Raw genomic sequence first — 24,326 nt, 5'->3', positions numbered from 1 at the left:
GATACACACGAGTATAAGTTTCATTGTCATGCCTACTCCAAAGGCTATATATGTCATTAAACTTTTCAAATTTTAGTTATTAAATTAGCAACTTAAAGATTTTTTTATTATTATAGACTTTTATTATTTCATCATTAGCTTAGTCTATTAAAGATTTTTTATTACTAAATTAATTGCTTGAAGATTATTTTGATCACTACTTTAATCCTATGCAAGGATTCATATGGTGCACCATTTTAGATGTTTTTCATTTAATTTTTAATCTATCACTAAATTAAATATTGATTGTTGAAATATTTTTTTAGTTGTCAATAGCAACCAAAGAGTCCAGTGCTTATGCATGCATTTTTTTTTTTACTTTTTAATTCAACTAAAGTTTAGAAAATTATAGATTCACAGAGATAAAATATCTAAAAGGGTAACAACTAAGCCTTTTTTAAAAATAAATAAATAAATAAAAAGAACCATTTTTTGTTTGTCATTAAGAGTTATTCACTAGAATCTAAAATTTCACATGTCAATGAAAATCCATTGAATTTACTTTCCTTTCATGAGATTTTTATAAAATATTAACACATAAAAGTAAGTTTTTTGTCGTGTACCGAAAGTATAGTTGAGTCAAATAAGGAAAAGATCAATTCTTTTTGGGATTAAAAATCTTCGAAGTTAACTTTACCTCTCCCAACAGCCGTCTTTTGCATACACTAAAATAAAACATACATAAAACCACGATACGCGAGGGAGAATTGAAATTACAAAATCAAGAATAATATAATAGCTAGTAATCCAAACTAGGTGAAAATAATATTCAGAATAATTAAAATTAATAATATCAAGTTTAAATAATTTTGCAATAGTCATAAACCATTAATTTGCTTAGAAAAAGAATGAAGGGTATTCAATAAAAAAAAATCAAGCAAGAGAGACGATATAAATTCCAGAACATAACATAACAATGACACACTCCTAGTGTTTTGGCAATATGTCGGAATCGGGGTGCTCTTTTCTCATGTGATGTATGAGTTACATGGTTGACACTTATGGAAGTATTAAATTCAGTGTTGAAAACTTCAATTTAGGCATTGTACGTTTCTAACATGTTACAATCTGAGCCCATGTGTAAATGCAAGTTTAGAACCAAATGATCATTTTTGAGCTTTTTTATTTTTTATTTTTTTATAAACTAAAGCCTGAAGGGTTGGATGCTATCCCATCAAGCCATTTGTCTCTTACAATTAGTTATAAAAATTCTAATAAACCAAATTAAGCTAAGGACCTGTTTAGAAAAAAAATATTTTCTATTTTTTTTAATTATAAAACTGTACAGTATTTTAATCTATTCCTCATTTTTAAATAATTGTACAGGAACTAATGCAAATAGTTTTCTTAAGGCAAATGCTAAGTACGGTTAAATAAATAAAAAAGAAAGGATTTTATTGGGATGTAAAAAAATACATTCTTATTTTAAAATGTGCTCTTACGTAATTTCTATTAAAATATTTACTTTTTTTTAATTTCTTAATTATCCATCCTAAAGGTATTAGTTAAGAAGATTTTTTTAATACGAAAAATTAATATAAAATGATATTTTAATGAATAAAATTTAGGGGTGTATTGAATTACAATTTTAAATATATTTCTTAGGTTCTATTTGTGTTATTCTCCGGTTAAAATTAAAGTTTCGTGTCAACGTTGTTATGCAAATAAAAAATTGTGTATAAGTTTTGTCTATTTCTAATCTCTAACTGAAATAATTCCGCAGATGACATGTTTATGCCTTCTCATCTTTGTGGGTAGGGTACACCACCATGTTTCAACATTAAATAACAAGACCATTAAATAAGAGGCTAAAAACCCATTTGAAGAAATAAGAAAAAGCAAAGCCAATAGGATTTCCAATTCAAAAATATTCTAATTTGTTTTTTTCCTATAGATAGAAAAGAGGGGGAAAAAAAAGGTGAATGAGGAGGGGCATGATACTTTTCCCATACTATAAAGTTACTAGCAAGCAAGGAGGCCCACCCACATTAGGTTTTATGGCAATTTACATGAATAATAATAGCATTAGCCGGTGACCGACCATTGCCAAGTTTCGTCCATTTTGGCGTCCAATCCTTGCAATGCATTGGTCAGCTTCCTCCCATTGCCAACCCTTAATCCAACTCTCAAACTCTCTCTTTCTCGGACCAACCCTTTTCCCTTTCTGTCATCTCACCCACAAATAAATTTGCATTTCACTATCAAAGACCCATGTGGCCAAATGAGAGATCAATTTTTGGAAATATAAATTGCAACCATAATACTTTGAGTATAACTTTTAAAATAATTTTATAAAAGTTAATAATATCATATTATAGTCTGTGATTGAATAATAATGGGAAATTATTTTATAGTGTTAGTGTATTATTAATACTTATTTGATGAATAAAGCTTGTTTGCATGCATATTTCCCATTTTATTCACCTACCACAAAAAAACAAAGCAGGAAAGAAGAATGGATCTTTTCTTTATGCTGTTTAAGTGATCAGTAAAAAGGGTTACTTGTCACGGTTTCACTTCCACTACCTTTTGGTTGTTTTTACTGTGCTTGATTTAGGATGTGTATAGATTAGTTAGCAATGTTTTGGTTTACCATGAAAGTATGTTTTTTAATCTTACTTTAGTTATAGTTTGGGACTTAAAATCATGTCTAACTATTACTTAATTGACATTTTGCCAAACACGTATAGAAGTAATCAAGTATATTCTTAAATCATGATTTTGATGAGTGTAATCTAGTCAACAAAGATAAATTCATTTAGTGAAGGCATAAGTTGGAATCTCATTTATTATTAACGAATACTTTAGAAGTATTTTAATAACTACTTTTTGAACTGTAAAATTTGTCTTACCTCGATTGAGTTTTTATTTTTATTTTTATTATTATAACCTCCATTGAGTCTTTAAAATTGAGCTCAAGATACAATATAACATAAATTATCATTTGGTTTAGAATAAACAAAATAGAGGAGGATAAAAAATTTTAAAATCTAAATTTTAGAAAAGAATAAAGAATTAAATTTTTTATTTTATAAAAGTTAAATTTTCCTTTTTTCAACTAACTAAAAAGTGAAATTTCTTTATTTTTTTATCTCTTTTTTTCTTCTCATGCAATCAGAACATAATTAATGCTATTACTGACCCAATCTAAAAGTCTCTTAACTCCAATGCCTAAACCTAATTATTTGCATTTAATTAATATCTTAGTACTTGGTTGATACTTGATACTAGTACAACTGTACAACATAAAAATCTAAGAAATAATTACTTATTTTTAAAGTAAGTAAGTTGAATCTTCACCAGCAGTAATATCTATCCTTTTACCGCGAGTACTTAAAGTTAAAACACCGAGTTCGAGCGAAAAATGCGACAAAGTGGCACCTGAACCAGACTGTGGGAAACATCAAACAAAGACAACAATCACAATGATAATTTTTTTTGGTTTTTTCACCATCATCACTGCTCCACAAAGTAAATAATTCACCATCCTTATGTGACGAGTCAGAAACATGAACCCAAAAAAAATAATTAAAAAAACGAATATTATTAGTATTTAATTTGGCTGGCCTGAAAAGAAAAATATTAAAAACGCAGTTTTACAGTTCATGTGTGTGGTGAGGTGTGGGGTTGGGGTTTTGTTGCCGTTAGTGATAAGCACGCCTGGCATTTCATCATTCCCTCGCTTTCTCTCTCTCTCTCTCTCAAACGCACACACACCTCACTTCTTCGCTTTTTTGATTTTTTTTTCTTTCTTCAACTTCATATTTTCTTTTCCCCCTAAATATTCTTCTTTCTCTCTCTAAAATTCTTCTTCTTCTTCTTCTTTCTTCAGTCCCCACTTTCCTCTTCTTTCTTTCTCTCACTTTCCGCCACCTTCCTTTTCCTCTGCTCCTAAAACCCTTCGATTTTGTGCCTCTGATTGGATCTGCAGCTTCCTATTTATTCCGATTCGTCCACTTTTTTTTTTAAATTTATTTTTTTGAATTTCGCGATTCGGTTTTCTCAGCTCGAAGTCGTGCTTCTTTTTAATTTATTATTCTGTTTTGGTTTTTTGTTCCAATAAAGACAAAAATCGATTGCTGCTGTCTCTGCTTCTTCTTCTTTCTCCAGGTATGAAGCTCCTTGAATCCGTTTTATTTTTCAGTGACGATTGCGTTTTTTTTTTTACTCTGCTCGAATTTCGATCTAGTTTCCGATTGGTTTGAAAGGCGATTGAACTTGATTGACCTGAATTGAATCGAACATTGCGTTTTTCTTGTTTTTCGGATGCTGCGAAATTTGTACATGTGTGTGTATTTATTTATTATTTTAATTATTGTTTATTTTGAAAATCCAAAGATGTTGAGGTTCGAGATTTTGGGGAATGGAACGACATCGTAGGGAAGTGTAGTATGAGAGTTTTTAGCGTCGCTGTGTTTTCGGGATCAGTTCAAGTGATACTTTGGCGTATTATTGTGTGTATTATTAGTGTATACGTGTCAGCTACCTAGGTATACGGTTAGTTTCTTTGTGGTGTATTAGTGTTATTGTTACTGTTATACGGTGGCGTTTTGGCAAATTGGTTTTGGTACCTGTCAATCTGTCATGTGTGTGTGCATTTCGTGGCATGCGGATGCGGCGGAGAGTGCCACCTACGTGGGGGATTCTACGATGTTTGGTGTTCTTTTCAAAAGAATCTTTTGGATGCGTTTGTTTCTGAAGCAGCTTTGGCGTTGGATCAGTTTTCCTATGTGGTTATGTGTAGTAGGGAGAGAGGTCAGATGAATTAATCTTGACCATTCATTGGATGGTCAAGATTGAATTTTGTAAAATTTAATGCATGTAAGATTGAATGGTGAATATTAGCTCCTTTCATCTCTTTCTCTGTGTGTTTTGTAATTTGATATTGTTAGGCAATTCTTTTAGAATAGTAGAATATGAATTAATAAGGTTCCCTTCCAATGGCAACTCTCCACGCATTAGTGAAATTTTGCACAGTGCAGTGCAAAGCCTATGCTGGAAGCAAATGTGAGGATGCGTGTTTTTTTTTCATGTACGTGTCACACAGCTTAAACTTGTGTCAATTGATGGCTACCAAAATATTTAGCTCTATTAGGTAGGTATGCAGAACGGACATGGTGACAAAAGATGCAATTTTCTGTTATGCTTTTGTCCAATTTAAGAAATTGCTATGAAAAGGCATTTGTGCATATTCAAAGTGCAATTTGCTTACTTGTTTGTGAACAACCGCAAATATGTAGTTGCTGACAGTGACGTGCTTAAGAATGTGTTGCTGTTCTTCTCTGCTTCTTGTGCACATGAATTTAGGTATATAAGCTCTTTATTTACTTGGAATTCCTAATGGTAGATGAAAGAACATATATAATAGCTACAATTTGCCTAGGTTGCTGTTTTTCCTTTTTTCTTTCTATTGCCTTTCCCTTGCAAATTAATGATGCTAACATTATCTATGATATATTCCAACTCCTGAGAAATTCCTTTACTGTCTAAATAAAGTAATCACTGTGCGAGAATTTGTTTGTTGAAATGGTTCGGGGGAAGCATTGCATTTTTTTTCTCCCACTTGTATGTCAGCTTCGGAAAATTAACACTTTGATCTTGCTTTTCTATTCATTCATTATTTCATTCATGGTTTCCTTTCAGGGTATTTTTTTGCAATATTTAAACTAGTTAATAGAAGAATATTATGGCTGTTTCCATGAGAGATTTGGATCCAGCTTTCCAGGGAGCTGGACAAAAGGCGTATCCTGCTTCTTGTTAACATATTCTGCTTTTCACTATTTATAAGATTTTCATATTTAGAAGATTTGTTCAAGTTTTCTGCTTCATTTGGTTCCGTCATATGCTTAATTTAATTTGATGCTTTAACGTTTGATCTGTTCCCAGTAGTCCAGTACTTGTGCATTATTTTCCTTAACCATATATAGTGGACTTGAAATATGGCGTATTGAGAATTTTAATCCAGTTCCTGTCCCAAAGTCCTCTTATGGGAAATTTTTCACTGGAGACTCCTATGTGATCTTAAAGGTAAGCCATATTTTGAAAGTGATTATTCATACAGTGTTAGCCTCATGTTGGTATATTCTGTTTCGGGATGTTTCTATTTCTGTTTATTATTGCATTGCATGGACATTGTAATTTAAAAGCAATTGTTGTTCCCAGCATGACAAAAATCACAATATTGGTATGTAATGGCATGTGGATCAATTTCCGTCTTCATTTTTCTTTGGAAAACATTCATTATGGAGCTTCTTCTACACATCTTTCAGTTTTGATGCACCATGTATTCTCAAAATAATAAACTTGATGCCTGTATTTATGAAATATATTATTTTCTCTTGATCATATTGAGCATGAGTCAGTTAAGACACTGTTGGCCTCTTTCCCATGAGCTTTGTTTCCCCTTGCTGAGAAAGATTGTATGAGGTCTTTGATTCAAATCTCAACATATTCCTCAATAGAACTTATATTGGCTAGGTTTATATTAAGTTGCTTGTGTATACTGCATTGCATATGAAACACTGTTTTTCGCTAGTATGAATATTATCTTATTTCTGATCCTTTGTTTGTAGACAACTGCCTCAAAAAGTGGTGCTCTGCGCCATGACATCCATTACTGGCTTGGTAAAGACACCAGTCAGGTGAACTTCTTCTTCTTGTATATTTTTTAGATTTTTTTTAAAAATTTGTTTCCCCACTTTTCTATTAAACATTAGTTGTAATTTTTGTATACTTGTTACCTAATGACTAACTTGAAAATAGGATGAAGCGGGTGCTGCAGCTATCAAGACAGTTGAGCTGGATGCAGCTCTTGGAGGACGTGCTGTTCAGTATCGTGAAGTACAAGGCCATGAAACTGAAAAGTTTCTGTCTTATTTCAAACCATGTATTATCCCTCAAGAAGGTGGAGTTTCTTCTGGTTTCAAACATCCTGAGGCTGAAAAACATAAGACACGGTTGTTTGTATGCAGAGGGAAACATGTTGTACATGTCAAAGAGGCAAGTTTGAGACTATTTCTTTGCCATTGAAGTTTGAGTCTTGTAGGTCATTAATGTACACACTGAATCAGTCGCATACATATATAGAAACATTGTTTTATGCTTTTTGAGTAAACATTTGTGTTGGTAATAGGTTCCATTTGCCAGAGCTTCACTCAACCATGATGATATTTTTGTTCTGGATACCGAATCGAAAATTTTCCAATTTAATGGTTCCAATTCGTCTATTCAAGAAAGGGCTAAAGCTTTGGAAGTTGTACAGTATATTAAGGATACCTACCATGAAGGGAAATGTGAGGTAGCTGCTGTTGGTAAGTGCACAAATATATTTTGGTGTTTTAAAATTTGAAGGTGATTACTGATTAATGTGAATTGAATGTCTATACCTGAACTTCCATGCAGAGGATGGAAAGTTGATGGCTGATCCTGAAACTGGGGAATTCTGGGGTTTCTTTGGGGGATTTGCTCCTCTTCCACGAAAAACAGCCAGCGATGATGATAAGCCTACTGATTCTCGCCCTCCAAAGCTGCTTTGGTAATATGTTATTTCAGTGTTATCTCTAGTATTTTTGTTTTTGTTTGCACTACCAGTGTATTCCATTATTTTGTTTCGCTAAATGTCATTTGGATGAAGTTCATCGATGTTTACATGTTTTGTAATCTTCCTTTGCCCCCTATTGTTTTAAAGGTAGATTGTGTCTTACGCCTTTTAATTTTTAGTCCTATTTTGATTACATCTTAAGAGTTTGAAAAGGTGTAAATGAAACACCCCCTCCCTCTCCTCCAAATGAAACTTCCCCGATTTGATACTTTGACTGTAAAACCCCGATGTCGAGTAATATAATGACTTGCAGAGGATACCTATTAAAACGTTTTAGCCTCTGGTAATATAATGATTTGAAAATTTAAATGAAAATCTGAAACAGTTAAATGGAAAAACCTGGTTAGTTTTCAGTTTCTTGTTATTGTTTGAGGTTAAAACATGTTTTATTGATGTAGCATGTAACTCACATGACATTTCCTGATTTCCAATAGTTTTTTAATGGTTTGCTTGATGAAAGGTTTGTGCATGCATAAAATTTATGAGGTCATGTATTTTTTCTGCTTTAAGGTTCAGTCTACATGCCGCCCAAAGTTGAAGGGTGAAACTAGAACTTACCCTTGTTTTTAATTCATTTGTGATTAGTGAAACTATAATTTTAATTCAATGTGAAGACATGCAAATCCACAACTCTTACTCTAAAATTGTATTAGTTGATAATACTGAGAATTGTTGATGTTGTATTAATTATTGAGTTTTGACAATGCATTGTTGAAATTCATCTGTTATATTAAAATCTAGTTCTAATGAAGCTATCAATTTTGCAGTGTTGAAAAGGGTCAGGCAGAACCTGTTGAGACTGATTCTTTGAAAAGGGAATTACTAGACACAAATAAATGCTATATTCTTGATTGTGGGTTTGAAGTGTTTGTCTGGTTGGGAAGAAATACCTCCCTTGATGAAAGAAAAAGCGCAAGTGGAGTTGCAGATGTAACACACATTTCTTTATTAGTAGCATTTATCATCTTGCTATAATTTTAGTTTTGGTATAAGTTTTGATTATTGTTGAATTGCTGTTGACCCACAAACAGGAGATAGTCAGTGGCACTGATCAACTGAAACCCCAAATAATTCGTGTGATAGAAGGATTTGAAACAGTGATGTTCAGGTCCAAATTTGATTCTTGGCCTCAGACAACTGATGTAACAGTATCTGAAGATGGCCGTGGCAAGGTAGCAGGTAAGTGTTATATACTTCTACAGTTGTTATTAACTTACTGTGACCTAAAGTGATTTTTATAACAATAAATCTTCAGTTGTAATTATATCATTCCAATTTTGTACTTTGTAGCACTTCTAAAACGTCAAGGAGTAAATGTTAAGGGCTTGTTGAAAGCTGATCCAGTGAGGGAAGAACCCCAACCCCACATTGATTGCACAGGACATTTGCAGGTACTCTGCTAATTACAAATTTTCTCTTGAAACTGATATTTCTTGATGCAACTTTTCTTAGTTTTACTTTTATCAGTTTCTTATCAGTTTTATCTCTTCTGTAATTGATTTCTTCTAATTAGAGAATTTTTTCCCTTGAGACACCTACCATCTGTAATCTAGAATGAGAAGTTGAATACCCAGTCTTTTAGTACATTAGAGCTGTATTCTATCATAGATTTGCGATATGTTAAACTTTGAGTATATGGTATTCATATTGAACTAAGTAACGGCATAATATCTTCTGTAAAAAACGAGTTTAGGATTATGAAAAGGCTATGTAAATATTTTTTGCATTTTTTTCTTTTGCTTTGTTGTGCCAAAGAATTTTCCCAATATACAATTGGATTTCCACTTTCCATGGGAAACATGTAACTTGCATCAAAGTTATAGTTGAGACATTAGACATCAACGTGAATTTAGTTTCCAACCTTGGGGTTTTATGCATGATTCCAGTTCTTATGTTAGCTGTTGTTTTGTAAAGCTTTGTATGCATTTGATAATTAGTATTCATTGAGAATTCAAAAGATATCCTTTATACTTCTCTTTATTAGGCTGGAGAGGTTGTGAGATGGTGTGATACAACTCTAACGCTGTTTTATTTCTTCTATTGTTGACAATAGTTTTACTCTAACTGCACAGGTTTGGCATGTGAATGGTCAGGAGAAGATTCTTCTTCAAGCTTCTGATCAATCAAAATTTTATAGTGGAGATTGCTTCATCTTCCAGTATACATATCCTGGAGAGGATAAAGAAGATTGTCTTATAGGAACGTGGATTGGAAAGAATAGTGTTGAGGTAAAATAACAAATAATCTGGTGGCAAAGTGTTCACATATAGGCTGTAGCTGAAGAATATATTAGCAGTTAGCAGTTAAATTAATGTGCAAGTCCCTTTATGTGTAGGGTATTCTTAAATAGGTCCCTTTAGTTTAAAAACTATAATTGGGTCCTCATATTATTTGTTCTTTTAATTGGATTTTTGTAGGGACCTGACAACAGATTGGATTCAGTGATCCTATTGAAAATGTTTTTGAAATTATGAAGGGGTCATTTATTATTTTAAAATTTAGGGACTTTTAGAAATGTAAACAGCTTAAGCTTTTATGAGAGTTGGTCCTTGATAGGGACCTACTAAAAAAATTCTAAAACATTATTGGATCCTGTAGATTAATTTAACATATATTAGCCAATTGTAGCCTTGTATATATCATTATACTATTTACAGCACTAATAACTGTTTTAGGACTAGAAAGTGTTAAATAAATGCATAACAGAATTTATTTCAGTCTAGCCATAAATTTGCATGGGAGTATTGTGAATCTATTGCCTGCATTGTTTACAAGCTCTTTTAGTTAAAAACAGGAAGAACGAGCTTCAGCTAATTCATTGGCAAGTAAAATGGTTGAGTCAATGAAGTTTCTTGCTTCCCAGGTAATTTTTCTGGAAATTGTCGTTTTTACTTTGCTGAGATATTATTTGTGCTCATTTTGCTCCTTACTGATGTTATGCACGACTAATTGACTGTAGGCTCGTATATATGAAGGCAATGAACCAATTCAATTTCATTCTATCCTTCAAAGCTTCATTGTTTTTAAGGTTTGTGGGGTCCTAATATTGTGGGAACTAAAAATAATAATACAGTCGTGTTAAGTACTGGCGATTTAACTCTTCATTCCTTTAATTGTTAGGGTGGGATTAGTGAAGGATACAAGACTTACATTGCACAAAAGGAAATTCCTGATGATACATACAATGAGAATGGTGTTGCATTATTCCGCATCCAGGGCTCTGGACCAGACAATATGCAAGCCATACAAGTTGAACCAGTATGCCCTGATTTCTCTTTGTAGTACCATATGCCTATCTGCTCATTTTGTATTGGGCAACACATAATGTACAAATTTGATTATGTTATTGATGTTTTCTTTTTCATATTCTTATGTCAATCAGGTTGCATCTTCCTTGAATTCCTCTTACTGTTACATACTTCACAATGGGCCTGCTGTCTTTACTTGGTCTGGAAACTCTACAAGTGCAGAAAACCAGGAACTTGTTGAGAGGATGCTGGATTTGATAAAGGTCTGATATGTACATAAGATATTATTAGTGAGAAAATTGTACAACAACAACAACAACGCCTTATCCCACTAGGTGGGGTCGGCTACATGGATCAACTTTCGCCATAATGTTCTATCAAGTACCATACTTCTATCCAAACCATTAATTTCGAGATCCTTTTTGATAACCTCTCTTATAGTCTTTTTGGGTCTTCCTCTGCCTCGAATTGTTTGTCTTCTCTCCATCTGGTCTACTCTCCTCATTACAGAGTCTACCGGTCTTCTCTCTACATGCCCAAACCACCTAAGTCTATTTTCCACCATCTTCTCTACAATAGGCGCTACTCCAACCCTCTCTCTAATAGCTTCGTTTCTAATTTTATCCTGTCGAGTCTTACCACACATCCACCGCAACATCCTCATCTCCGCTACACCTACTTTATTCTCATGTTGGCTCTTGACCGCCCAACATTCTGTTCCGTACAAAATCGCCGGTCTTACCGCAGTCCGATAAAACTTTCCCTTTAGCTTGATCGGTACCTTTGCATCACATAACACCCCTGATGCTTTTCTCCATTTCATCCATCCTGCTTGAATGCGATGATTCACATCCCCTTCAATTTCCCCATCATCCTGTATTACAGACCCAAGATATTTAAACCGTGTGACTTGAGGGATAATATGGTCTCCTATTTTCACCTCTGAGTTAGAAACCCTCCTTCTTTTGTTGAACTTACATTCCATATACTCCGATTTGCTTCTACTTAGGCGAAAGCCATGTGTTTCTAGAGCTCGTCTCCAAGTTTCCAACCTCTCATTCAACTCCTCCCTCGACTCTCCAAGGAGGACTATGTCATCTGCAAAAAGTATGCATCTCGGCGCTATCTCTTGGATTTGTTCCGTGAGGACATCCAGAATTAAGGTAAAAAGGTAGGGGCTAAGGGTTGACCCTTGATGTAAACCAATTGTGATGGGAAAATCGTCTAACTCTCCACCCTGTGTCCTAACACTAGTCGATACCCTATCATACATATCTTGGATAGCTCGAATATATGCAACCCTAACCCATTTCTTCTCTAGAGCTTTCCACAAAATCTCTCTAGGCACTCTATCATACGCTTTCTCCAAGTCAATAAAAATCAAGTGCAAGTCTTGTTGGGCCATGCGATATTGCTCCATCACCCGCCGTAATAAATAAATCGCTTCCATGGTCGACCTTCCCGGCATGAAACCAAATTGATTCTCAGTAACTTGAGTCTCCTTTCTTAATCTCCGTTCGATCACTCTTTCCCATAATTTCATGATATGACTCATGAGCTTGATTCCCCTATAATTTGCACAATTTTGTATATCCCCCTTGTTCTTATAGATTGGCACTAACGTGCTTCTCCTCCATTCCTCCGGCATGCGTTTTGACCTCATAATTTCGTTAAAGAGTTCGGTGAGCCACTCAAGACCTCTATCTCCAAGAGTTTTCCACACTTCAATAGGTATATTGTCTGGCCCCACCGCCTTATCATTACTCATTCTTTTCAACGCTTCCTTTACTTCCTGTTTCTGAATCCGACGATAGTACTTATAGTTCCGGTCCTCTTCTCTTGTGTCTAGACTGCTAGAGTCATATCCATATCCATCATTAAATAAGTTGTGGAAATACACCTTCCACCTTTCCTTGATATCTTTTTCATGCACTAAGACTTTGCCTTCTTCATTCTTAACACACTTTACTTGATCCAAATCTCTAGTCTTCCTCTCTCTACCCTTAGCAAGCCTATATATAGATCTTTCTCCGTCCCTGGTTCCTAGAGCTTGGTATAGTCCGTCAAAAGCTTGGGCTCTTGCCTCACTCACCGCCTTTTTGGTTTCATTTCTAGCTATCTTGTACTTATCCCAAGTTTCAGAATTTCTACACCTAGACCACTCCTTGAAACACTCCTTTTTTACTCTAACTTTGCTCTGAACATTTTCATTCCACCACCACGATTCTTTACCCCTAGGTCCAAAACCTCTAGATTCACCCAACGTCTCTTTAGCCACTTTAATAATCTCTTGGGACATCTTGTTCCACATATCATTTGCACTTCCTTGTGATTGTCCACACCAACCCTCCCATATCTTTTGTTGGAAGATTTTTTGTTTCTCACCCTTCAAGTGCCACCATTTGATCCTTGGTGCTACCAGAGGACTTCTTCTCTTTGCCCTATCTCTAATTCTTACATCCATAACCAAAACTCTATGTTGGGTAGTCAAGCTCTCTCCCAGGATAACTTTACAGTTCAAGCAATACTTCCTATCAGACTTCCTGATAAGGAAGAAATCTATCTAAGAACATGTCCCTCCACTTTTGTAAGTGATAAGATGTTCCTCTCTTTTCTTAAACCATGTATTGGCTATAGAAAGATCCAAAGCCTCCGAAAACTCCAAGATGGATTTACCCTCCCCATTCATCTCCCGTAGGCCAAAACCCCCATGCACCCCCTCAAAACCTCTAGCCACGCTACCTACATGTCCATTGAGATCCCCTCCTAGGAAAACTTTCTCTCCTTGGGGTATATCCTGAAGTACCCCTTCTAGATCCTCCCAAAATTTTACCTTAAAGTGTTCTGCTAACCCAACCTGAGGTGCGTACCCACTAATAACATTAAAGGTGTCCTGTCCCACTACCAATTTTAAGACTATGATACGATCTCCTACTCTTCTTACATCCACGACATCCTTCTTCCACTCCTTGTCCACGATAATCCCTACCCCATTTCTTGATCTGATTTTTCCCGTATACCACAGCTTAAATCCCGAGTTGTCTAATTCTTTCGCTTTTTCACCTGTCCACTTAGTTTCTTGTAGGCACATAAAATTGATCTTCCTCCTCACCATAACATCCACTATTTCCATAGATTTTCCAGTAAGTGTGCCTATATTCCATGTACCAAAGCGAATCCTCCTGTCATGAACTAGCTTCTTTATCCACACCCGTTCACGAAAATGTGGGAACCCTTGCTTACTTTTCACTACATCCGGGCGGCGATGCAGCGGCCCTTGCTCTTTTGACACTGTACTCGAGCCATACAGCGCGTTGCTTCCGGGCAACGACCTAGCATTCACATTATTACGTAATTGATCCATGTCATAGAGATTCGACAAAGTTTAACGTTGGCTGTCGAAAGCCTAACACAACCCTCTCCTTTTATCCGGGCTTGGGACCGGCTAAGAATAGCAAAGCTACCCTAGGCAGGATTTTTAGTGAGAAAATTGTGATACCTCTAAAACCAACCCCAGAAAGTTAGCATGTTATTTGGTCAAATTGTGTAATTGTGTTAGACAAGCAGCTACTAAGGTGACACTTTATATGCTTTATGATTAAATATTGCCATTTTGGCTATAGCCCAGTGGCAGTAGGATTGCTTCTGTTGTCAGAGAGAGGTTTTAGGTTTGATGTTAACTAGTGGCATTTACCTGGTCCCTATCTTTCAGCCAAGAAATTATACTGATATTAGAAAAAGTATTATATTAGTCTATACATTTTATGCAAAATTCAAGTTTCTAAACTTTCAAAACTTTAATAGAAATTATTATTAAATAACTAAATTAGTTTCCCCTACCTTGATATGCATCATACTTCAATCTATTTTGATGTAGAAGAGCTTCTGAAGGACAATTTTTATTTCTTTGTGATTGTCAACATCATTGGCAATTACTTTTGAACTCTTTCAACTACAAGACTTTAAAAGATGAAATGCAGATTTTAGGTGTAGTTTCGAAGCTGATAGTAGAAATATTTACAATTTCATTTCGTATTCTAAACACCCTAAACCAATAATAGGATGTTCAAAATTAGATGCCAGTGACATTAAAAGTTGCATAGCGGAAATATCTCCCTAGGAGGCTTGTTCATAGTTTCTCACCATCATTATAGGATTCATTTACGTTAAAATATACTACATTGTAGCACATTCCATCTCTTATGAAAGGAGAGTATAATTTTTAAATTAGAGAGGAATACATTGTAATTTTAGCATCTTGTAAGGGAGGAGAGTGTAATTTACCTTTAGCCTTCTTAAATTGTTATCTTTGTTTATCTGCTTCTTACAGACATTGTTTATGCTGCCAATTTCTGCAGCCAAATTTACAATCCAAACCACAAAGGGAAGGTTCCGAATCTGAACAGTTTTGGGATTTGTTAGGAGGAAAATCAGAATATCCCAGTCAAAAGATTCTTAGAGAGCCTGAAAGTGATCCTCACCTATTTTCTTGCCACTTCTCGAAAGGTAAGGGATAATATTTTGCTTGCTAAAATGGTTTTTGTTCCCCCCTCCCCCTTTTGAAGGCAAAGAGCTGACTTGCTTATGATGGTTTTCTTCCCATGCCTGACTGAGCAATGTGCAGGAAATTTAAAGGTGAGTTTACCCACTGATCTAAAGCTCTAGTCTCTGCATACATGATTTAAGCCCAAGTGACACATGATTAGTATTGAAATAGATGCTAGTTTGATCAACCTGACACTAATGAAAAATGTAAGTAATAAATCCCAGTTCTAAACAATGATGATGATGGTCAATGAAAAACTACAAAACAAGGATGAAATACAGTTTTGAAAGACACATAATCCAACATCAGTTATACTGTAGACAAAATCTGAGGGAGAAAAGTGATATTTACTAATATTAATAATGTATCAGTATGAAAAACTGGAAACACTGCTTCTGTATCAGTATGAGAATAAAAAAGAACTGATATTGGTGAAGCACTGAACTATCTCCTTCCCAAGGCCTAAGCCTGTAATCCACCCTAAGTCCCTTAGTTGTCTTCCCGGTCACCTCTCATCCCCAACCTCTTCTTCCCTCATATTCAAGCTTGCCCGATGATTCCAGCATCCTTGTCTCCTATCGTCAGCTACCATGTGTCCATTCTTTTTGAATTTTCTCCTTCCTCTAATAACTCCTATACATTTCCGGCCTTGACTGGAATCTCTTTTTTCCTGGTCTGATATACCTGCATAGGAAGCTCATCAACTTGAGTTTCATCGAAAAATACATCATCAGGTGCTGATCAAGCACTTTATAATGGCATTCATAATGTGTGCTAATATAGTCAGATTACTCATTTGATGTTCTGTTCTGTCATATATTATTTGTTGAAAAGTTTATGGACACTGCAGCAAATTAAATTCAAAGTCAAAATTACCTTACTAGTTTTATAATGAGCACTTGAACAGCAAAATAGAACTAATACTAGTAACCTATAAAGGCAAATATTAAGTGTTAGGGCATGCTTGAGCACTGCAAAGTGGTTATGGTTGTCATATTTCTTTGAGACTGACTTCAGGTGAAGAATGCAAACAGAGTCTGGTCAATGTGCTATGGATGACATTTTAATACCTTACTAGAAGAGCACATTTATAAAATCTTTAGGGTTAATTTACTTGGATTCATATCTGCTGTGATTCATTAATCTGAAGCTATATTTTCAGGTGACCGAGGTATACAACTTCTCCCAGGATGATTTGATGACTGAAGACATTTTTGTCTTGGATTGTCACTCGGAAATCTTTGTCTGGGTTGGCCAGCAGGTTGACTCCAAGAGTAGAATGCAGGCTCTATCAATTGGTGAGGTATGACTGGTTATGCTGGAAGCCATGAAAATTTCAGTATAATTTAGTGGCTACTGTTTTGAAGACTTTGTTATGTCTTTTCAGTTATTTTAATATTTACTTAAGTCCTATAAGATCCCTGTATTAGAGTATATGCTTGTATAACTGTGAAAACAGTTTGTAAGGGCTGTTAACTTTTGCTAACAGCACCCCACTGGTGTTAGGCTGTTAGCTTCTATTAACAGAATTTCCCTCCTTATGGTTAATTCTGTTTTGCTTAGTTCGAAGGATCAGAGGTCTATATATACCTCTTTGTAACTAATCCTGTAACCGACTTTTCAGACAGAATAATATCAGTTTTCTCTCTAATCTCTCTTATTTCCTCTCACTTTATCAAAGATGGTATCTAGAGCCAAATTTTCATAGTGCTCTCATCTTTGCAAATTCCAGATTCTTGCATCGTACCCATGGTTTCCGCTTCTCAGAGTTTTGTCTCGCACTCCTTTCCAAATTCCATCGCCAAGAAGCTTGATGATTCGAACTATCTCCATTGGCAACAACATGTTGAATCGGTTATCAAATCGCAAAAACTGCAATGTTTCGTCGTCAATCCAGTTGTTCCACCTCGCTATCTCACGGAAGATGATCGAATCGCTGATCATGTGAATCCAGAGTATGAAGCATGGGAAGTTCAAGACCAAACACCCCTTGTTTGGCTCCAATCCACTCTCTCAAAGTCCGTTCTATTGCGTGTTCTTGGTTTGAATCATTCCTATCAAGTTTGGGAAAAGATTCACGAGCAATTCAGCCTCCATACAAAATCTTGTGCGCGCCAACTGCGATGCGCGCAGTTTCGCTTGAAGGTAAATCCATGGATGAATATCTGCGTAAAATCAAAGGCTATGTTGATGAACTTGTTGGTATTGGAGTTCGGGTTCGCCATGAGGAATACGTTGACGCGCTCCTTGAAGGCCTCTTGTCCGATTACGTGCTGGTGATCTCAGTCATTGAGAGCAAGAAACGTACTCCGTCCATCGCCGAGATTGAGGCCTTGCTTTACGGTCATGAAACCCGCCTTATCTGCTCTCCTAACCTCCTATGGCATCTCTCACAGACTCATCTGTCCCCACACTCATCATCAGGATGGTGTGGTGGAAAGAAAACACAGACATATAGTTTGGGCCTTACCTTGTTACACCATGCATCCTTACCCTTATAGTTTTGGGACTATGCCTTTATTACTACTGTCTATCTAATTAATAGACTTCTTACTACTTCCCTCAACTTTGCTATTCCCTTTGTTACTCTTTTCAACGAGGACCCTAATATTCAGTTTCTTAAAACCTTTGGTTGTGCTTGCTTTCCTTTGTTGAGACCTTACCATACACACAAACTTAACTTTTGTTCTCAAGAGTGTCTGCTTTTGGGGTATTCCTCCTCTCGCAAAGGCTATAAATGTCTGTCTTCAACTAGGCAGAATTTACATTTCGAAAGATGTTCTGTTCAATGTATTGAGGTTTCCTTATTCTGACATATTTCCTTCCTCTTTTAACTCAATACAAAATCTTGATTTCTATTTCAGCCTTAATCCTAACCTGTCTCTACCATCTGTGGTTCCTACACCTCAATCTTCTCAACTGTCTTCCTCCCATTCTCCTTCTGCACCTCTTATTCCTCCTGGCTTTTCTCCTATTTCAGTCAACCCTCCTACAGTCTCTCTTCCTATCTCCAATCAACCTTCAGTTGAGTCTACTTCTGTCCACCCTCAATCATCAGACACCATATCCCTTAGCGAGTCTGTTCCAGCACCTAATTCAATCCCTGTTAACACTCATCCTATGCAAACAAGGTCCAAGTCTGGAATTCACAATCCTAGACTACATCCTTCTTTATTTCTTGCTCATTCTGAACCCAAAAATGTTAAACAGGCCCTGAAAAATTCAGATTGGTTTGCTGCAATGCAGCAAGAGTATGGTGCTCTGCTGAAAACAGAACTTGGGACTTAGTTCCCCTACCTTCTAATAAGCAAGCCATTGGGTGTAAGTTGGTTTTCTGAGTAAAAGAAAATGCTGATGGTTCCATCAACAAGTTCAAAGCAAGGTTGGTAGCTAAGGGCTTTCATCAAGTCCATGGTTTTGACTTTCATGAGACATTTTCTCCTGTGGTCAAGCCTGTCACAATTCGTGTTGTTATCACTCTTGCTCTTTCCCATGGGTGGGAATTATTTCAGCTTAATGTGAACAATGCTTTGCTATATGGGTTTCTTGAGGAGTCAGTATATATGACACAACCTCCTGGTTTCGAGGTAGCAGATAAGTCCCTAGTTTGCAAGCTTAACAAGGCTCTCTGTCTTGAAACAAGCCCCAAGGCAATGGTTTGAAAGGCTGAAATCTACTTTGCTCCAGTTTGGTTTTGTAGGAAGCAAGTGTGATTCTTCTCTGTTCATCTACAGACATCAGGTGCATATTATCTATCTTTTAGTCTATGTGGATGATATCATCATCACTGGTAGCTCTGCCTCTCTTATTCAATAGCTGACCACCAAAATGAACACTGCCTTCTCTCTTAAGCAATTGGGTCATTTGGATTATTTTTTGGAACTAGAGATCAAGTATTTTCCTAATAACTCTATACTAATGACTCAAAGCAAATATATTCGTGATTTACTCCACAAAACTCACATGGCTGAGGCATATTCTATTTCCTCCCCCATAATTGCAAGCTGTCCAGGCTTGGTGCTGATTTGTTTCATGACCCAACTCTCTACAGATCAGTGGTGGGTGCTCTGCAATATGCTACTCTCACTAGACCTGAAATCAGTTTTGCTGTCAATAAAGTTTGTCAATTTATGGCTAGTCCTCTCTCTAGTCTCTCATTGGGCAGTGGTTAAAAGGATCTTAAGGTATCTCAAAGGTACCTTGTCTCATGGGTTACTTCTTCAGCCTGCTTCTATTACAAAACCCTTGGCGTTTTATGCATTCTGTGATGCTGAATGAGCATCTGATGTGGATGATAGGCATTCCACCTCAGGGGCTGCCATCTTTCTTGGCCAAAACTTGATATCTTGGTGGTCTCGCAAGCAAAAGGTCATTGCCAGGTCCAGTACTGAAGCTGAATATTGCAGTTTGGCTCAGACTTCTGCTGAATTGACATGGATTCATGCTTTTCTAATGTAAATTGATGGATTCTTCGTTAGAGAAAAAGTTCTGGCCAAGCGCAGCTTTCAGTTTTACACATCCTAGCTCTAGATCAGTGGGCAGATGTGCTGACCAAGCCTCTTTCTTCAGCAAGATTTGAAGTTCTCAGGGGCAAACTAAATGCGAAGAGTTTTTCCTCTGAAAACTCTTCTCCTTGAGTTTGAGGGGGGGTATTAGAGTATATGCTTGCATAACTATGAAAACAGTTTGTAAGGGCTGTTAGCAAGCTAACAGCACCCCAGTGGTGTTAGGCTGTTAGCTTCTATTAACAGAATTTCCCTCCTTATGATTAATCCCGTTTTGCTTAGTTCGAAGGATCAGAGGTTTATATATACCTCTTTGTTACTAATTTTGTAACCGACTTTTCAGAGTGAATAATATCAGTTTTCTCTCTAATCTCTGTCTCTTGTTTCCTCTCACTTTATCAAAGACCCTGTATCATTAGAAAATCATAAAATAATAAGATTTGTGTTTAAGCATTCTTGTGCCTTTTACGTCATATGGATTTAACCATGTCTTTTACATCATATGGATTTGACTTTTAACATCATATTATTGTTTCTAAAAAATCAGCTGTGGATTTATTGACTTCTTCTTTTGAATTGAACAGAAATTTCTTGAGCATGATTTTCTTCTAGAAAAATTATCTCGTGTAGCTCCAATATATGTTGTCATGGAAGGGAGTGAGCCACCTTTCTTCACACGCTTCTTTAAATGGGATTCTGCAAAAGCTGCAGTAAGTTCTCAATGTAATGAGATCGTGATATGAATTCTGGTCGTTTTAAAATCCTGACTATTGGCAATTCCTTTTTTAATTTGCAGATGCTGGGAAACTCATTTCAAAGGAAGCTGACAATTGTGAAAAGTGGGGGTGCTCCAGTTTTGGATGTAAGGAATTTTTAACCCCTCCCATCTTACAATCACTAATAAAATGATTCTTTTCTTGCCTAAAAATATTTATTCAAACTCAAAAGTCGAGTTTTCAATATTCTTTTCTTGTTAGAAATTAGTGAATGAAATGCTGCTTCAAGTTAAAGGATTTTTCTTAACCCCCTTTTGATGGAAATTATTGTAGGTACAATGACATACAATTTTATAATAAGGATCCATAATAACTGCAACTAATTTAGGCTGTGGAAAAATGTTGTAACATAATTAGTGATTGACTTTTGCATATTTAGTGCCTATTGTATAAATAAATTAAATACGGAAGGCTGGCATTAATGTTCTAATAGCTCCACTGAAAAAAAAAACAGAAAAATAAATTATATGGTTAAATTACTCATTTGGTCCTTATAGTTTTATGATTCTTATCTTTTTAGTCCCTATAGTTTGAAAGTGGTTTTTTTAGTCCCTATAATTTACATTTTAATTTTCTTTTAATCCCTATATTTTAAAAGTGTTCTTTTTAGTCTTTATAGTTTGTATTTTAATTCTCTTTTAGTCCCTATAGTTTGAAAGTGATATTTTTAATCCCTATAATTTGTATTTTAATTACCTTTTAGTCCTTAATACAAATAAAAATATAAAAATGATTAGCTACAAATTAATTATAAATTATCAATTATTTTTTTATTACAAATTATCTTACAATAAATTAGTTACGAATTACTTGTTAATATTTTGGTAGTTAATTGTAATTGATAATGTTACTCATATTTTGTTATGGTAAGAATTAAAAGGGAATTAAAATATAAAGTATAGGGACTAAAAAGACCACTTTCAAACTATAGGGACTAAAATAGAATTAAAATACAAATTATAAGGACTAAAAAAATCACTTTCAAAACTATAAGGACTAAAAGAGAATTAAAATGTAAACTATAGGGACTAAAAAAATCACTTTCAAAGGACAAAAAAGGTAAGAATCATCAAACTATATTATAGGTTTTAGAAAACTGTTCCTTTTATGCAGTTAATCATTGCCTAATCTTATATTATAGCTTTTAGAAACTTGTATACACACTTTCCTAATACTACATAGGTTATTTGGAAAGTAAAATTTGACGGGTTGATTATTTGGAAAATAAGAAAAACAGGTTTATTGAGTGTATAATTTATATGTATGCATATAAATTAAATTATATATGTATACATATATAGTGTTTTGGGGAGGAAAGGTGGTTTGTGGATCAAACGTCTGAGATCAATATCAGATCCAATTTTTGAAATGTAAGATTTCAGCCAGTCACAGTTGAGCTACACACGCCTGAGAAAATAAAACATAAAACACTATATATAATTTGAGGACGTGTAGTGTAGATTCTGGTCGTTGATAGAGGATGGATACAAGTGTGAGTGGGTTTTAGATCTAATTATTGCTACATGACCATTACTTGTTCGGACTTTAACTGAGGTGCTTCTCAGATCATTCTGATCTTCTTCATCTTTTAATCGTCTGTTTTGTTTCTATTTTCATTTTCTCTTTGGTTGTTGAATACCTGGTATATTATCAGAAACCCAAACGGAGAACATCAGCATCTTATGGGGGAAGGTCGAGTAGTGTGCCAGATAAATCCTCCCAGCGTTCCTCTCGCAGCATGTCTGTCAGTCCTGATCGTGTTCGTGTGAGGGGGCGGTCTCCAGCCTTTAATGCTCTAGCAGCTAATTTTGAGAACCCTAATTCTAGGAACCTTTCAACCCCACCTCCAGTAATTAGAAAGCTGTATCCTAAATCTGTGACAACAGATTCTGCAATACTGGCGCCAAAATCTTCTGCCATAGCTGCACTTAGTTCTTCTTTTGAACAACCACCTTCAGCACGAGAAACCATGATACCTCGCTCACTTAAAGGTAAACAATAGATGAGATAATTGAATGTCTCCCTCCCTTTCCTCCTTTGAGTAATGCTTTAAGTATTATATTTACTTAAAAATATGCTTTCTGTTTTCTGGGTTGTTACAATGTGAAGTGAGTCCAGTAATGCCCAAATCAAACCCTGAGAAAAATGACAAGGAGAATTCTGTGAGCACCAGAGTGGAATCTCTTACCATACAGGAAGATGTGAAAGAGGATGAAGTTGAAGATGAGGAAGGTCTTGTGATTTACCCATATGAACGCCTTAAAATAATGTCCACAGATCCTGTACCAAATATTGATGTGACTAAGCGAGAGGTATAATGGATAATTTAGCTATAACATCTCTTTACTTCTTTTTGTCTTTTTTGTTGTATTCTCCCCTTCTTTCGTAATTGCAACTTATAATTAGGCTTTGTTTCATTTTAGTTTTGATTTGTTTGTGCTTTGATGTGTACAGACTTATCTATCATCTGCGGAGTTCAAAGAGAAATTTGGGATGTCCAAGGATGCCTTTTACAAGTTACCCAAATGGAAACAAAACAAACTCAAAATGGCTGTTCAGTTATTCTGATTCTTGAAAGTTTTCTTAGCCTTCTGTCAGCTCCCTGCAGTTAGGTTGCAGGTAGAAGAAATTTTGATCACAAAATTTTAGTTATTCTTTCATTGACAATTTTATGTCTACTTCTTGTAGTGTGTATCTTAGAGCTCAAGGGAGCTTCTCTGTTTTTGCAGTGAGGAACTAAACATGTGGAAGTAAAAGGGACAGCATCAGTGTTTTTTTTAGCATAGCTGCATCTGCTCCCAAGAAACTTTTCATGAAGAGAAACTAGAGATTTTCTACCTCTACCCATCTCTTTGCAATGGTTTGAATGTTTAGCGTTATTTCTTTGATGAGTTAGCTGCGTGGCATTAATTTTTTTATAGGGCAGAGTTTGTTTGTGAGCTTGCTTTTTTATTTTTATTTTCATTTTTTGGGGTCTCATGTTAGTCTTCATTTTATTTTTTAATTTAAAATTTGTTTTGGTAAAGCAATTTGGCTTGCAAATGCGGTCTACTTAGGTTGTATTGATATTGAGGATGAAGTGTGTACAGTGAGTGTAACAATCAGTCAACTCGTAATTTGTTTTGGAAATAAAGTGTGATTCTTTGTTGTCAATTTCACTTTAGAGCTAAATTCCCCCTAGATCAATAATATAGCTAGTAATTGAGACTTGAATGCATAATCTTTTGCAAATAATATCTAAACTATGATTTCCTGCAAATAATTTAACTAAGCTCGGAGAGAAAGAAAAGTACATCTGGATAACACGGAGAATAGAACTTAACCAAATATTTGTTGGAACATGTAATTTCCACCTTTCATTTTGCTATTGTTTCAAAGACTTCCACTTTCCACCCTTCCCCAATTTTATTGTTAATTTTTATTCCAGTAGCATTTTTATACGAGTATGATTTTGTTCTAATGTCTAGAAGTCATCCACATTTTGATTAAATCTAATTTCTGAACTGATTAAACCATACTTGTGTATAAGGATATTATTATTAACAAATTGATAAAAAAAATGTGTCTGGGGGAAGGGGAGTGCAAATAGTAAAAATAGAGAATGCAAAAAGC

The 24,326-nt window shown here is 35.3% G+C and overlaps 1 protein-coding gene across 3 annotated transcripts; it reads left to right on the top strand.

The window, feature by feature from the left end:
• Positions 1–3,664: 3,664 nt before the first annotated feature.
• On the top strand, positions 3,665–23,867 carry LOC100809968 (villin-4). Of its 3 annotated transcripts, none has more exons than XM_006586924.4 (24): positions 3,665–4,149; positions 5,683–5,781; positions 5,967–6,066; positions 6,612–6,680; positions 6,802–7,038; positions 7,172–7,349; positions 7,441–7,573; positions 8,407–8,569; positions 8,671–8,818; positions 8,930–9,030; positions 9,712–9,867; positions 10,434–10,502; positions 10,599–10,667; positions 10,760–10,897; positions 11,022–11,150; positions 15,246–15,393; positions 15,512–15,522; positions 16,596–16,736; positions 20,523–20,648; positions 20,735–20,800; positions 22,369–22,705; positions 22,824–23,026; positions 23,169–23,333; positions 23,444–23,867. In XM_006586924.4, the coding sequence occupies exons 2-23, from the start codon at positions 5,726–5,728 to the stop codon at positions 23,280–23,282; spliced, it is 2,892 nt and encodes a 963-aa protein (XP_006586987.1). In that variant the 5' UTR covers positions 3,665–4,149; positions 5,683–5,725; the 3' UTR covers positions 23,283–23,333; positions 23,444–23,867. The 3 variants fall into 3 exon arrangements, with proteins under 3 accessions (XP_006586987.1, XP_040861327.1, XP_025979460.1); XM_041005393.1 differs by lacking the exon at positions 3,665–4,149 and adding an exon at positions 4,255–4,860; XM_026123675.2 differs by lacking the exon at positions 3,665–4,149 and adding an exon at positions 4,949–5,346.
• The last annotated feature ends 459 nt before the right edge of the window (positions 23,868–24,326 follow it).

Source organism: Glycine max, chromosome 9 (genome assembly GCF_000004515.6).
Source record: "Glycine max cultivar Williams 82 chromosome 9, Glycine_max_v4.0, whole genome shotgun sequence".
Classification (NCBI taxonomy): domain Eukaryota; kingdom Viridiplantae; phylum Streptophyta; class Magnoliopsida; order Fabales; family Fabaceae; genus Glycine; species Glycine max.
The sequence above is the reverse complement of the archived record's forward strand: the minus strand, read 5'-3'. Positions and strand labels throughout refer to the sequence as shown.